General features: G+C 44.9%; 1 protein-coding gene across 3 annotated transcripts in view; it reads right to left on the bottom strand.

Annotated features, from left to right (window-relative positions):
• Positions 1-6,183, bottom strand: part of LOC140206813 (NACHT, LRR and PYD domains-containing protein 3-like) — a 36,315-nt gene extending 30,132 nt beyond the window's left edge. For all 3 annotated transcript variants that reach the window (XM_072275051.1, XM_072275053.1, XM_072275052.1), the window contains exons 1-2: positions 5,621-6,183; positions 1,701-1,820 (exon numbers count right to left, since the gene is read on the bottom strand). In XM_072275051.1, the coding sequence (XP_072131152.1) occupies positions 1,701-1,803 (103 nt within the window). In that variant the 5' untranslated portion in view covers positions 1,804-1,820; positions 5,621-6,183. The remainder of the gene's footprint in view (positions 1-1,700; positions 1,821-5,620) is intronic.
• Between the last annotated feature and the right edge of the window lie 7,192 nt (positions 6,184-13,375).

The following is a 13,375-nucleotide window of genomic DNA, read 5'->3' as shown; positions in this document are numbered from 1 at the left end:
GGCTGCTCTACCAGCATCTCCCCGGGGTGGCACGCTGAGAGAGGTCTGCCCCCATCTCACGGCCCCTTTCACCCACCTTCCATTAGCCTTTCCGAGTCTAGTTTGATAATCCCATCTTCTAGGACACTATCCTACACGGGTCGCATAACGTCTCGTTGGTAGACAGCACATGCTCACAGGGTCTTACGATGTTTCATTCCAGGCACCCTGCCTTCACCGTTTCACATATTGCCCCATCCTTCTGGACGCGGACCCTACCCAGCCATGTGCTACCATAATCCCGGGACCTGACATTCAACCTACCTCCCTTTTCGGAGGATGCAACTGATCTGGACATGGTGCAGGAGGGATTTACCAGGAAAGGGACTGTAAAGTGGCATGGGTTTTAATGCAGACAAATGTGTACTTTGGAAGGATAAATATGTTGAAGTGCATGAAGAAATTGGTGAGGCCTAATCTGGATCAGAGTGTGTTGTTCTGGTCACCTAACGACAGAGAAGAAATCAACATGATTGAAAGGGTGCACAGAAAAGTTACAATGATGTTGCCAGGATTTGAAGACTTGAGTTGGAAGTTAAGGTGAATTGGTTAGGAATTTGGTGACATAGTAGTTAGCAGAATGCTTTACAGCCACAGTGACCTGCGTTCAACTGCTGCTGTTGTCTAAAGACTTTATACGTTTCTCTCAGTGACCACATGTTTCCGGTTTGCTCCAACATTATAAAGATGTTTGGGCTAGTAGTTTAATTAGTCACTAGCGTATAATTTGCGGCACGCACTTGTTGGGACATGCCGTAAACGAAGGGAGGAAGAAATAAATTCTATGCTATGTCCACCGGCTCCCACTCATCTATTTCAACGGCTATAATTTCTAAAAAGGTCCCACAGAGTACTGAATCATGCCTGCCCTTCGAGGAATATGATTTCACGGTCTGTTGTGCATTCCCCAATTTCAGAATTATTATTGTAAGGGGTTTCTTCTTTGATGTTACCGCTTAGGCTAATCAAAATGGCTTCTTTGTTATTTAACTGCTGAGAAAGTTCTCTAGCAGTTTGGGTTATAAAGAGTTGTATTCAGTTGCTAACCAACTGCGATAGATGTTATTCTTTCTTGTGTGTCTGTAAGCTATTGTGATGTGTGGGCTCTGGCAGAGAAGGTGAGATGGGGACCAAGACAGTGGACGCAATGCTGTGAGCTGGCCGACGAGACGGACCCCCAGCCGAAGTCCAAGGTCCAGGGTCTTTGCCAAGGAGAGGAGACGAAGATAGACTTGTGTGGAGTGTCTGGTCGACCACCGTGGTTGGTCCCAGGTGGCGGATCGAGGTGGTCGGAGGTGATTGAATGGTGGAAAGAGGACTCCGTTACTGTTGTGCACGAAGTGGTTGAACTTTGATAAGTTTGGCACCTTTTACTTTCCTTTTATATTTTATCTCTATTAATTACATAGTTCTAGTAATAGCTATAAATTATAATAATTTAATCGCATATGGTGCATTGTCTGTTATTTGGAGGGGTGGGCTGCATCACACAGCATCCACACAAACTTGACTACCCATTTGGCAGGGCCGAAGGCTGCTTCCTCTAGAGGAAAGCGAGCTGACCGAGCCTGAGGCTTACCAGGGGGCTACATTATGAGTTCATAAGTAATACTCGAGTGACTACCAGATGCTTAATTTTAAACAATTTGAAGTCTACTAACCTGCTCCATGTTCAAAGCTTCCAGGGGGTTTCAATTTTGTGGCATCATCAACTTCCCCTTGCGGTAAGTTTTCAGGCTGAGTTTTAGTGAATATACTTCCCATTTCAGTTGTTTTGCTGCCTTCAAAATGAAAATGCAGGTTAAGGAGCAACACAACACATCACTGAAGCTCATAGAAATATTTAAACCATAAGATCTTAAGACATAGGTGTAGAATTAGGCCATTCAGCCCATCGTGCCAATCCACCCTTCTACCCCGACATCCAGGTCGTTAATAAAAATCACAAAAAGTAGAGGTCCCAGAACCAATCCTTTTTAGCCACCACTAGTCTCAACCCTCCAGTCCGAATGTACTCCCTCCACCACCACCCTCTGCTTTCTGCAGGCAAGCCAATTCTGAATCCACCTGGCCAAACTTCCCTGGATCCCATGCCTTCTAATTTTCCAAATAAGCCTACCGTGTGGAACCGTTTTAAATGCCTCACTAAAATCCATGTAGATCACATCCACGGCACCACCCTCATGTATATGTCTGGTCACCTCCTCAAAGAACTCTATCAGGCTTGTTAGACACGATCTTCCCTTCACAAAGCCATGCTGACTGTCCCTGATCAGACCATGATTCTCTAAATGCCTATAGATCCTATCCCCAAGAATCTTTTCCAACAGCTTTCCCACCACAGACGTAAGGTTTACTGGTCTATAATTACCCGGACTATCCCTACTACCTTTTCTGAACAAGGGAACAACATTCGCCTCCCTCCAATCCTCTGGTACCATTCCCGTGGACAACGAGGACATAAAGATCCTAGCCAGAGGCTCGGCAATCTCTTCCGTCGCCTCATGGAGCAGCCTGGGGAATATTCCATCAGGCCCCGGGGACTTATCCATCCTAATGTATTTTAACAACTCCAACAGCTCCTCTTCCTTAATATCAACATGCTCCAGAACATCAACCTCACTCATATTGTCCTCACCATCATCAAGTTCCCTCTCATTGGTGAATACCAAAAAGTATTCATTGAGGACCTCGCTCACTTCCACAGCCTCCAGGCACATCTTCCCACCTTTATCTCTAATCTGTTGTACCTGCACTATCGGCTCTAACTGGCCTATAATTTTCTTTCTTTTGCCTTCCTCCTTTCTTAAATAGTGGATTGACATTTACAATCTTCCAGTCCTCTGGGACCATGTTGTAATCAAGTGATTCTTGAAAGATCATGACTAATGGCATCCGTCATCTCTTCTGCAACCTCTCTCAGGACTCTGGAATGTATCTATCTGGTCCAAGTGACTTATACAACTTAAGATCTTTAAGCTTGCCGAGATTTTTTTTTTTTTTTTTAAATTTGTAATAGCAATGGCACTACTTCCTGCCCCATGATGCTCTCAGACCTCTGACACACTGCTAGTGTTGTCAGCAGTAAAGGCAGATGCAAAGTAACCATTAAGTTCATCTGCCATTTATTTGTCCTCCATTACTACCTCACCAGCATCATTTTCCAGTGGTCCAATATTAACTTTCTGCAACAGTGTCCTGTCCAAATAAACAAAGGAAATATTTATTATTTTCTCAGTGTTACTCTTTAAGATATGCCCCAAGTAAGTGCTCTGCTCTGTTATTCAATGCCTCTACTGAATGGATTTGACTTCTTAGAAAAGGCATATCCTTGCCCATATGACATTGTGCAGCGTCACTTAGGGGATACTGCAAAGATTGCGTATGTCTAAACTGGAAATGTTGGCCTCAACACTAAGCAGTGTGTGTATGTAAGTGTAATGCTGTGCATCAGCCAGTGAGCACCATCCTTACTATAAAGAATGGTGAATGTGACATCATACTACAGGGATGCTTTTCATCAGCACGACTCACCATCTGGTATGGTTTGATGTGAGGATGAAAGCTGCTAAATACAGAGATTTTGTATAAAACATTAGCAAACAAACACCCTCGACACAGCCAGAAATCTGAAAGTGGGGAGGAAGATCATTTTTAAGCAGAACAACGACCCAAAGCACACTGCGGGAGCAAACATGAAGTAGCTTCAAATGTAGAAAATTGATGACTCTGAGTAGCCCAATCAGCGATCTGATCTTAACCCTATCGAACATCTCTAGCAAAATCAAAACTGCTGTCCACCGCCGCTCCCCAACTAACCTGGCACAGCTTGAGCAATTTTGCAAGGAGGAATAAAGAAATCTCACTCCATGTTGTGGAAAACTAATAGAGACTGTCCCAAAATATTACTATCTATAATAGCTGCAAGAGGTGTTTCACCCAAGTACTGAAGAACAGCAAGTACGTGAAGTACTGAAGGACTGAATGAATACATTTGAACGGCTAATATTACCGCTTTATTTATTTTTCATGCTTTACAATTCTCCCATGGATTTGGGTTCTGCTGTGGCAGAGAAAGAGGATGGGGTTCACAGAAAAAAAAACAACAAAACTTCAGCTAAATTGATTAAAATCCCTGGTTGCAATACTCATTTATGTGAATAAAGATTTTTTTTTGGTGGGTGGTGAATACTATTTCAAGTACTGTATATGCATTGCCATATATGGACCACATATATACTTTATATGCTGTATATACGATATTACTATACATATACATACTGTACATATATACATTATACTGTATATAGTGTGCATTGATATGCAAAATAACACCCTTTTTGTAGATGTATTCGTCTGAAATAAGAAATTTTGAAAATGGAACAGGTGTTTGCTACACAGATCTCGCACCCTTGCCTTGGAACAGTTGGCCATTGTTGTGGAGCTATTCTTAATCTTAACTTAACCTGTGGAAACAGTAGGATCACAAGAGGCACCACAGCTAGAAGTGGCTGAAAACAGAGCAAATATCTCCTTGATGGCTGAACCAATGCACAGACAACTGGTTGTTGGGAAATAAAGTTCCGAAATAAATATCAGAAGCTGAAATATTCTCAACTTAATTCCCCAAGAATACTCTGATAGTGCGGATACTGTGTATCATTTTGTTACAAATAGCCCCGCCCACCGCCCCACACGGAAAACCCATAACCATGGCAACACACAATGCTGGAGGAGCTCAGGTCAGGCAGCTCTACGGATTAGTGTAAACAGTCGACGTTGCGGACAGAATCCCTTCATCAGGAGTGGAATGGAAAGGGCAAGAGGGCAGATGATTGACTGATTTGGAAGGTGGGGGTTGTTGTTCTGTGAGACTCGGTGCTCAGGGTCTGCGAGCAAGCAGCTGCCTGTCCTGTCCGTGCACATTCCTCAGAACAGGGAGCGGCCTTTCCGCTGAAATCAAATCGAAACCGTTCGACAAAACACCGTCATTCAAGCGTGAAGGAAGTTTAATATTGTAATTAACACTTTCTGCTACAGGGAAGAGCGATAGAACCAGTGACGCGATGTAAGGACATTACCCGGGGTATCGAACCCGCAAAGTTACCAGTTACTTCGCTCCCCTGTTTGCTGCGAGTTTCCAGCATTTTGTTTTTATCTCAGGCTCCTATCATCTATAGATGTGCTCAAAATAATTTTCAAGCTTCCTTCAAACAAATCAAACCAAAGCATTCCCATAAGCGACGTTTCGTAATATAACCGGGTTTCGACCTGTTATTCTGAGTACTTGCGTTTTAATGAGAGACAGACCGGTTACGGATCACAGCCCTGTGGGATATTTCGCATGTTACTATCGGGGTAAAAGAAGCCTTCGGCACGCACTCAGTAGAAACCACCCTGGAGAGTATTTCTGGTTCAAGGTAACGACATCGTTTCTCTTAATCCATTTGGACAATAATTGGCTCTTCAATATGAACATGCCAGGACTCCCTTCTCGCACTAAATTCACTCCCGATCCCGAGCAAAGCCGAGCCGTGGTGTAAACGCTGAATAATTATCCAGAATCATAGACAACACTTACCTCTGATGTCGTAACAGAACAGCGTTCAGTGTGGTCCCGGGAAATCACAGACTGACTTCCCGGGTGACCGACAATGGTCCTGCACCGGTGCGCTCACCCTGTACGGAGAGTTGAGTCTGAGCTGCTGCTCCCGAGTCCGTCGGTCATTACAGATGGACAGGGCCGGGTGAGCCAGGGTAGAGCGGGACTGCCGCGGTCCGGGTCACACTAACTCTCACCGGCTCAGGACGGATCTGATAGCGGGAGGAGACGGGAGTGGGATCAATGTAGCAACCCTAAAGAGGAAAAAAATCAAACAGGCTGCGTTAACCTTTTTGTCTGGATTTCCGTGTAGTGCTCTTCTTTTGTTTGCATCGCTACCAGTGGGGCGGAGTTTCTCTGTTTAACCCAGCGAATCCCAGGCTGCGAATTTGATCCATCCCAGGTCCCGAGAGGATCTGAGCTCGGCCCCGTGTGTAAACAGGACTGTCCTGCATAGGTATAGTTCCAGCTCAAACGTCCTTCTGCTGTTCAGGTACAGAGAGACGCATTTCTGCTGAAATTAAACCAAACACATTCGACTATATATTTCCACTAACTGGGGGGGAAAAAAAACTTAGAGAGATTATCGCATTTCCATCCGAACAACTATTATCACAAGAAACCCCCTCGCCCACGGTTAACAGCGCGTTTCATTTCAGGAGCAGAGGTTGTTGACCGACCCCCGCCGGAAATACTTGTTGAATTTATTTCTCTTAAAAGTCATGTATTCCAAATGGCCAGAAGTGTGACCGAAGGAGGGAGTGATGCACTCTCTGAAAATAGTCACGCACGTTAAAATGGCCGACAGGGAGGGAATGACGCACTGATTGAAAATGAGCACGGGGTGGGGGGGGGGGGGATGGAGGGGGAAGTTGCGTGCTGATTAAAAAATGGGAGTCTCACTCCCTGTTATAAGTGCGGAGCAAGAGGGGACACAAACACGTTTTCTAGGTTTAACTACATTGAGTTTATTACTCGTTACAAGAAGAGCAAAGCGGAAGCGGGAATAAGCGTAATGGACAAGGACTTGGAGCCAGGACTGGACACTGGGAACCCCGGAGCCAGGACTGGACACGGGGAACACCGGAGCCAGGACTGGACACTGGAAATTCAAATACTGGACAAAGAACACTGAGCCGGGACTCCTCTTTTGACGCAGGATATGGAGCCAGGAGTCTTCTTATTCTCTGGACAGACTCAGATACAGGACATAAAACACTGAGCCGGGAATCTTCCTTATACACAGGACGGAATCGGGATTCTTCTTGACACGGTCAGGACCCCTCTAGGGTTCAGGGCCGGTCACCCGTTTTAGACGTAGGACATGGATACGGAGACAGCACAACGATGGACAGTACTATAACTGGGCACAAGTACGTTCCAAGCAGCGGCGAGCTCTTGACTCACCCCGGCCGGTTAACTTTGACGGACCCGCTCTGGCAAGGGAAGGCGGCTTGCTGGCTCTTGCTTCGGGAGATAGATAGATATACTTTATTAATCCCGAGGGAAATTTGGTTTCTTTACAGCCGCACCAACCAGGAATAGAGCGTAAATATAGCAATACAAAAAAAAAACAACAATCAAACAACAAAATGCAAACTATGCCAGATGGAAAATAAGTCCAGGACCAGTCTATTGGTTCAGGGTGTCTGATCCTCCACGGGAGGAGCTGCACGTTCGATGGCCCCAGGCAGGAACGACCTCCCGTGCCGCCAACTGTTGTATCACGGTAGAATATGGCCGAAGTCCAACAGTAAAAAGTTCAATATCCAGTTTGCAAAGACGTTCCTTGATCGTAATATGCCCAGGATTGCACCATCCGTTGTTAACCAGATCAGTAAGCGCCCAACTCCTTAATGCTTACCGCTCTCAGTGCATATCCGGTCAGCCGGAACGGTATTACCCACCGAGCTCCTCTTCTCCAAAAATCTCTATTGTCTCAACCCGGTCCTCTTTCCTCGGCTTTGTGATCCCCCTCTGCATCCTCTGTTTTCCTCCGGATTTCAGCAGGGGTGTCCGCCGCTCTGCTCGCTAAACCGGCCGGTATTTGCTGGTCCGTGGAATACACAATGAGACTTTACTTCTGTCTCGCGTGTCGGGATGTAACCATTTCCAGCGCGAAAGAAAACCCAAATAAAACTCTCTCTACCAGCATGTTAGAGAGGATGCAGCTTCGACGTGTTACCGTGAGAAAAACAAAAAAAAACGTAAATTAAAAAGTAAGAAGAAGAAAGTAAGAATAGATCGGAACGGCTGTACCAGGCTGCATGCACGACCGCTGCATGTGCACGCGAGAAGACTTGGCTTGCTCCGGGAAGATTACTTTGGCTCGTACTAGCTTCAGCGACGTCGTTACACAGCATAATGCTCTCGCACCGAACGGCTGAAGCCAAAGACTTCAGTCGGGAGTAAATTGTCTTTAATAACCAAGCCCGAGGGAGACGGGAAAACAGGGAGTCAATGGTCCGGATTGTAACACGAACAAAATGAATTTAAAGGGAACCTGAACCGGACAATGACACTCCCCACTATCCCCTGACCTAAACCTCACTCTCTCCATCCCTCTACTCCATGTACCCTATCAATACCCCTCATGATTTTGTAGACTTCCTTCAAAGCTCCCTGAAATCTTCTGCGTTCCAAGGAACAAAGTTGTAACTATCCAATTTTCCCTTATAACTCTGGTCCACCAATCACGGCAACATCCTTGTAAATTTTCGTTGTACTCTGTCAAACTTATTTACATCTTTCCTGTAGGTAGATGACGTAAGCTGCACACAATACTCCAAATTAGGCCATATAAACGTCTTATACACCTACAACATATAATGCAATCTCCTGTTCTGAATAATTTATTAAGGCCAATTTACCAAAGATTTCTTTGCTATCTTAACTATTCGTGCCGCCACTTTCAATGAATTGTGGACCTTTGTTCCCAGGTGCCTTTGTTCTACCGCACTCAGTGCCCTACTTTCTTCACCGTGTAGCACCTATTCTGGTTGCTCCTACCGACGTACGCAGCTTGTAAGCTCGCATTAAATTCCATCTGCCATTATCAGCCCATTTTTACACCTGATGGATATCCCGCTACAAGCTCTGATCGTGTTCCTCCCTGTCAAATACACCCCAAACCTTGGTGTCATCCGCAAATTTGCTGATCCGGATAATCTAATTATCATCAAGATCATTGATATCGATGACAAACAACAATGGATATCAGCACAGATCCAACTACCGACAGCATGGCTCCATGAAGCAATGGTTCTCCAACACGGCCTGCAGATGGTAATTGGCCGCTCTAGCCTTGCACCCAGAAAATCTTGTCAAGACAAAACAGGCGCCCATACTCGACCCCAAAGCCACTTATATTCCAAGCCCCAAGATGGGCTTCAGGTGCCAATGATTAACTCAAACAAAACAAGTGACAGCTGGAAGACCTGGAGTCCTGAGTCCCCGACGGGACTGTGGACCGGAATGCGGACTTCACGGACCGGACCATGACAATTTGTCAAATACATAAGTATATCTACTCAATATACAGTATGAGAGTTCCAGTCCGTATGTCGAAGATTAAAATCAAATTATAACAAATTATGTTTCTTGCAATATTCTCTGATGTCCACTAATTTGTTCCTTTAAATCCCGTGGACTTTTGGGTGGTCTATAAGGTACACTCATTAACATGTTCAAACAATTTTTATTTTTCCAGTCTACCCATAAAGCCCCACTAGATGAGTTTTCCCATATGTCCTTACTGCACACTGTCATGACACTTTCCCTAAGCCAGCCCTACGTCTTTAATCCCTCACACTATGTCACGTCTAAAACAACGGATCCCCAGAATATTGAGCTGCCAGTCCTCTGCAAGCCAGTCTTAATAATGATGACAATATAATAATTCCATGTGTTGATCCATGACCTAAGCTCATCTGCCTTTCCTTCAATACTCGTTGCACTGGAATATACGCAGCTGAGAACACTAATCACAACATGGTTAACCTTCAATTCCTGACTTTGTCTGAGGTCTTAACAACATCTGTTTGAGATACTTGGATAGGTACATGGATGGGAGAGAATGGAGGACAGGTCAATGGGATTGAGAGTAGGGGAGATTCAAACAAGAGGACATGAGTTGAGAGTTAGGGGCAAAGGTTTAGGGGTAACATGAGGGGGAACTTCTTTACTCAGAGAGTGGTAGCTGTGTGGAATGAGCTTCCGGCAGAAGTAGTAAAAGCAGTTTCGATATTGTCATTTAAAATAAAATTCGATAGCTATATGGAAAGAAAAGGAATGGAAGGTGATGGGCTGAGTGCAGGTCAGTGGGACTAGGTGAGAGTAAGCGTTCGGCATGGACAAGAAGGGCCAAGATGGCCTGTTTCCGTGTTGTAATGATGGTTATATATGGATTCGGCGGATTTGCAGTTTGACACGGAGAACTGGAATCGTGCACAATAAAACGCCAGGTGTGGGAAAGGGAGAATAGGAATAATTCATTGTAAAGCATCCGGTGTGGGATGTGGAGACCGGAAATGGTGCTCGATAAGATCCAAAGACCAGGTATCGTTTGCAGAAAAATCCCCGTGTGGGAGTTGAGACCGGGACTTGTGTGTGGTAAACGCCCCAGCTGTGGAACACCAAGACAGGGAACCACAATCTCAGGGTGAATTTGTTCAGTGACTTGTGATCAGCCATGACGAACATCCATGACATTGTGGATGAATAAATATTTAATCCAATAATTCTGACCTGTGGCACATCACTAGTCACAGGCCTCCACTCAGAGAAGCAATTCTCTACCACCACTCTCTGGCTTCTTCCATCGAGCCAATGTCGAATCCAATTTACCACCTCTCCATGTATACCTAGTGACTGAATCTTCTTAACTAACTTCCTATGCGGGACCTTGTCAAGGGCCTTACTGAGGTCCATGTAGACAGCATCCACTGCCTTCCCTTCATCCACTTTCCTGGTAACCTCATCGAAACACTCTAATAGATTTGTTGAACATGACCTACAATGCACAAAGCCATGTTGACTCCCCCTAATAAGTCCCTGTCTATCCAAATACTTGTAGATCCTATCTCTTAGTACTCCTTCCAATAATTTACCTACCACCAACGTCAAATTTAGCGGCCTATAATTTCCCGGATTTCTTTTAGAGACTTTTTAAACAATGGAACAACATGAGCTATCCTCCAATCCTCCAGCACCTCACCCAGAGATACCGACATTTTAAATATATCTGCCAGGGCCCCTGCAATTTCAACACTAGTCTCCTTCAAGGTCCGAGGGAATACCTGTCAGATCTTAGGGAGTTATCAATTCTGATTTGCCTCAAGATAGCATTCACCTCATCCTCTTCAATCTGTATAGGTTCCATGACCTCACTACTTGTTTGCCTTATTTCCATTGACTCCATGCCAATTTCCGCAGTAAATGCAGACGCAAAAGACGTTAAAGATCTTCCCGATTTCTGTAGGTTCCATACATAGCCGACCAGTCTGATCTTCAAGAGGACCAATTTTATCCCTTACTATCCTCTTGCTCTTAATATACCTGTAGAGGCTCTTTGGATTATCCTTCACCTTGACTGCCAAAGCAACCTCATGTCTTCTTTTAGCCCTCTTTCCTCACTTTTTTTTTGCATTTTTATACTCTTCAAGCACCTTATTTGTCCCTGTTTCCAATACATGTCATACATCTCTCTTTCCTTCTTTATCAGAGTTCCAATATCCCTTGAAAACCAAGGCTCATTATTCTTATTCATTTTGCCTTCAATCCTGACAGGAACATACAAACTCTGCACTCTCTAAAATTTCTCCTTTGAAGGCTTCCCAATTACCATCACATTTTTGCTAGAGAACAACCTGCCCGAATCCACGCTTATCGATCCTTTCTCGTTTCTTCAAATTTGGCATTTTTCCAGTTTAGAACCTCAACCCGAGGACCAGATCTATTTTTATCCATGATCAATTTCAAACTAATGGTGTTATGATCACTGGAAACAAAGTGTTCCCCTACACATACCTCCATCACTTGTCCTAACTCGTTTCCTAATAGGTGATCTAATATCGCATCCTCTCCAGTTGGTACCTCTATATATTGATTTAGAAAACTTTCCTGAACACATTTTACAAACTCTGACCCGTCTCGACCTTTAACAGCATGGGAATCCCAATCAATATGCGGAAAATTAAAATCTCCTACTATCGTAATAGGAAATCAAGTATAGCACATTTACTTGTAGAGACTTATCAGTTCTGATTAAGAAAACTTTCCTGAACACATTTTGATGAATTCTACCACATCCAGTCAATTTACAGTTTTGATGTCTCAGTCTATATGCGGAAAGTTTAAATCACCTACCATAGCAAATTATGTTTCTTGCAATAGTCTGCGAATATTTCTACAAATTTGTCCTCTAAATCTCTGAGACTGTCGGGTGATCTGTACTATAGCCTGACTAAAGTAGAATACCATTTGTATATTTCAGTTCCACTTATAAAGCTTCACTGGATGAGTTCTCCAGTGTGCCTTAACTGAGCACGGCGGTGACGTTTTCCCTGACTCTGTCCTGTCTACAAGTACAAAACCCTTTAATATTGAGCAGCCAATCCTGCCCTTCCTGCAACCAGTTCTCACTAACAACTATAACATGATAATTCCATGTGTTGATCCATGCTCTGAGCTCATCTGCCTTGCTTTCCATACTTCTTGCATTAAAATATTACCAGCTTAGAATATTAGTCACAGCATTCTTAATCTTTTGATTGCTGACTTTGTCTGAGGTCTTAACAATGTCTGTTTGAGGAACTCGGATAAGTACATGGTTGGGAGGGGTACAGAGATCGGGTCAATGGGACTCGATAAGTTAACAGTTTGACACGGAGACCAGGAACAGTGCACAGTACATCTCCCGGTGTGGGATAGCCTGATGGGAATCATGTGTGGCAAAACACCTGGTGTCGGAGAAGGACACGGCGAATGCTGCGTGATGGGATACGGAGAATGGGAATTGTGCTTTGTGGGATAGGAGTCTGGAAACCGCTTGCACTACGAAGTCTGGAGTGCGACACGGAGACCGGGAACCGTATTCATACAGTGGATTTTTTTTTCAGTGACTTGTAATCAGCCATGACTAACATCCTTGCCACTGTAGATGAATAAATAGATAGTCTAATAATTATGAGCAGACACAGCTCCTCTCTATTTATCCATGGCTCCCAATGCCATTCTCCATCACCCTGCTCTCTCCTCCATCCCTCTCTCTTTCCCCTCCCAACTCACCCCTCTCCGCTCAGCACGCATCACCCGCACCCCTCCTTTCTCTCCACCCATTCGTGCTCACCCTGCCCTCTGCAACTCACGCCTTCACTCTGTCTGCTTCAAACCCACCCCTCACCCTCTCTCCTGGAAGCAATTCTCACACCAATTTTTCCTTAGTCACTCCTCACTCCTCACTGAATTCCCCCCACCACTACATCCCCAGCATCCCTCACTCCTCACCTCGCCAGTCGCCCACCTCTCCCTTGCTACTACCCCTCTTGCTCATCCACCCCATCGCGCCTTCGCGTGCACACCCAACCATCCTCACCCCTCTGTTGCCCAACTCTTCTTGTCCCACTCTTCAGTTCCCCTTTCCTCCCCACTCTCCCTAACACTCCGGCCTACTCCCTTCCTCTCAACATCTCGTCGTCTCTGCCCCATCTATCTCCCCTATTCTCTCTTCCTTGC

The sequence above is a fragment of the Mobula birostris genome, chromosome 13 (genome assembly GCF_030028105.1).
Source record: "Mobula birostris isolate sMobBir1 chromosome 13, sMobBir1.hap1, whole genome shotgun sequence".
Lineage (NCBI taxonomy): Eukaryota > Metazoa > Chordata > Chondrichthyes > Myliobatiformes > Myliobatidae > Mobula > Mobula birostris.
Note: the sequence above shows the minus strand (reverse complement) of the source record. Positions and strands in the feature narration are given on the sequence as shown.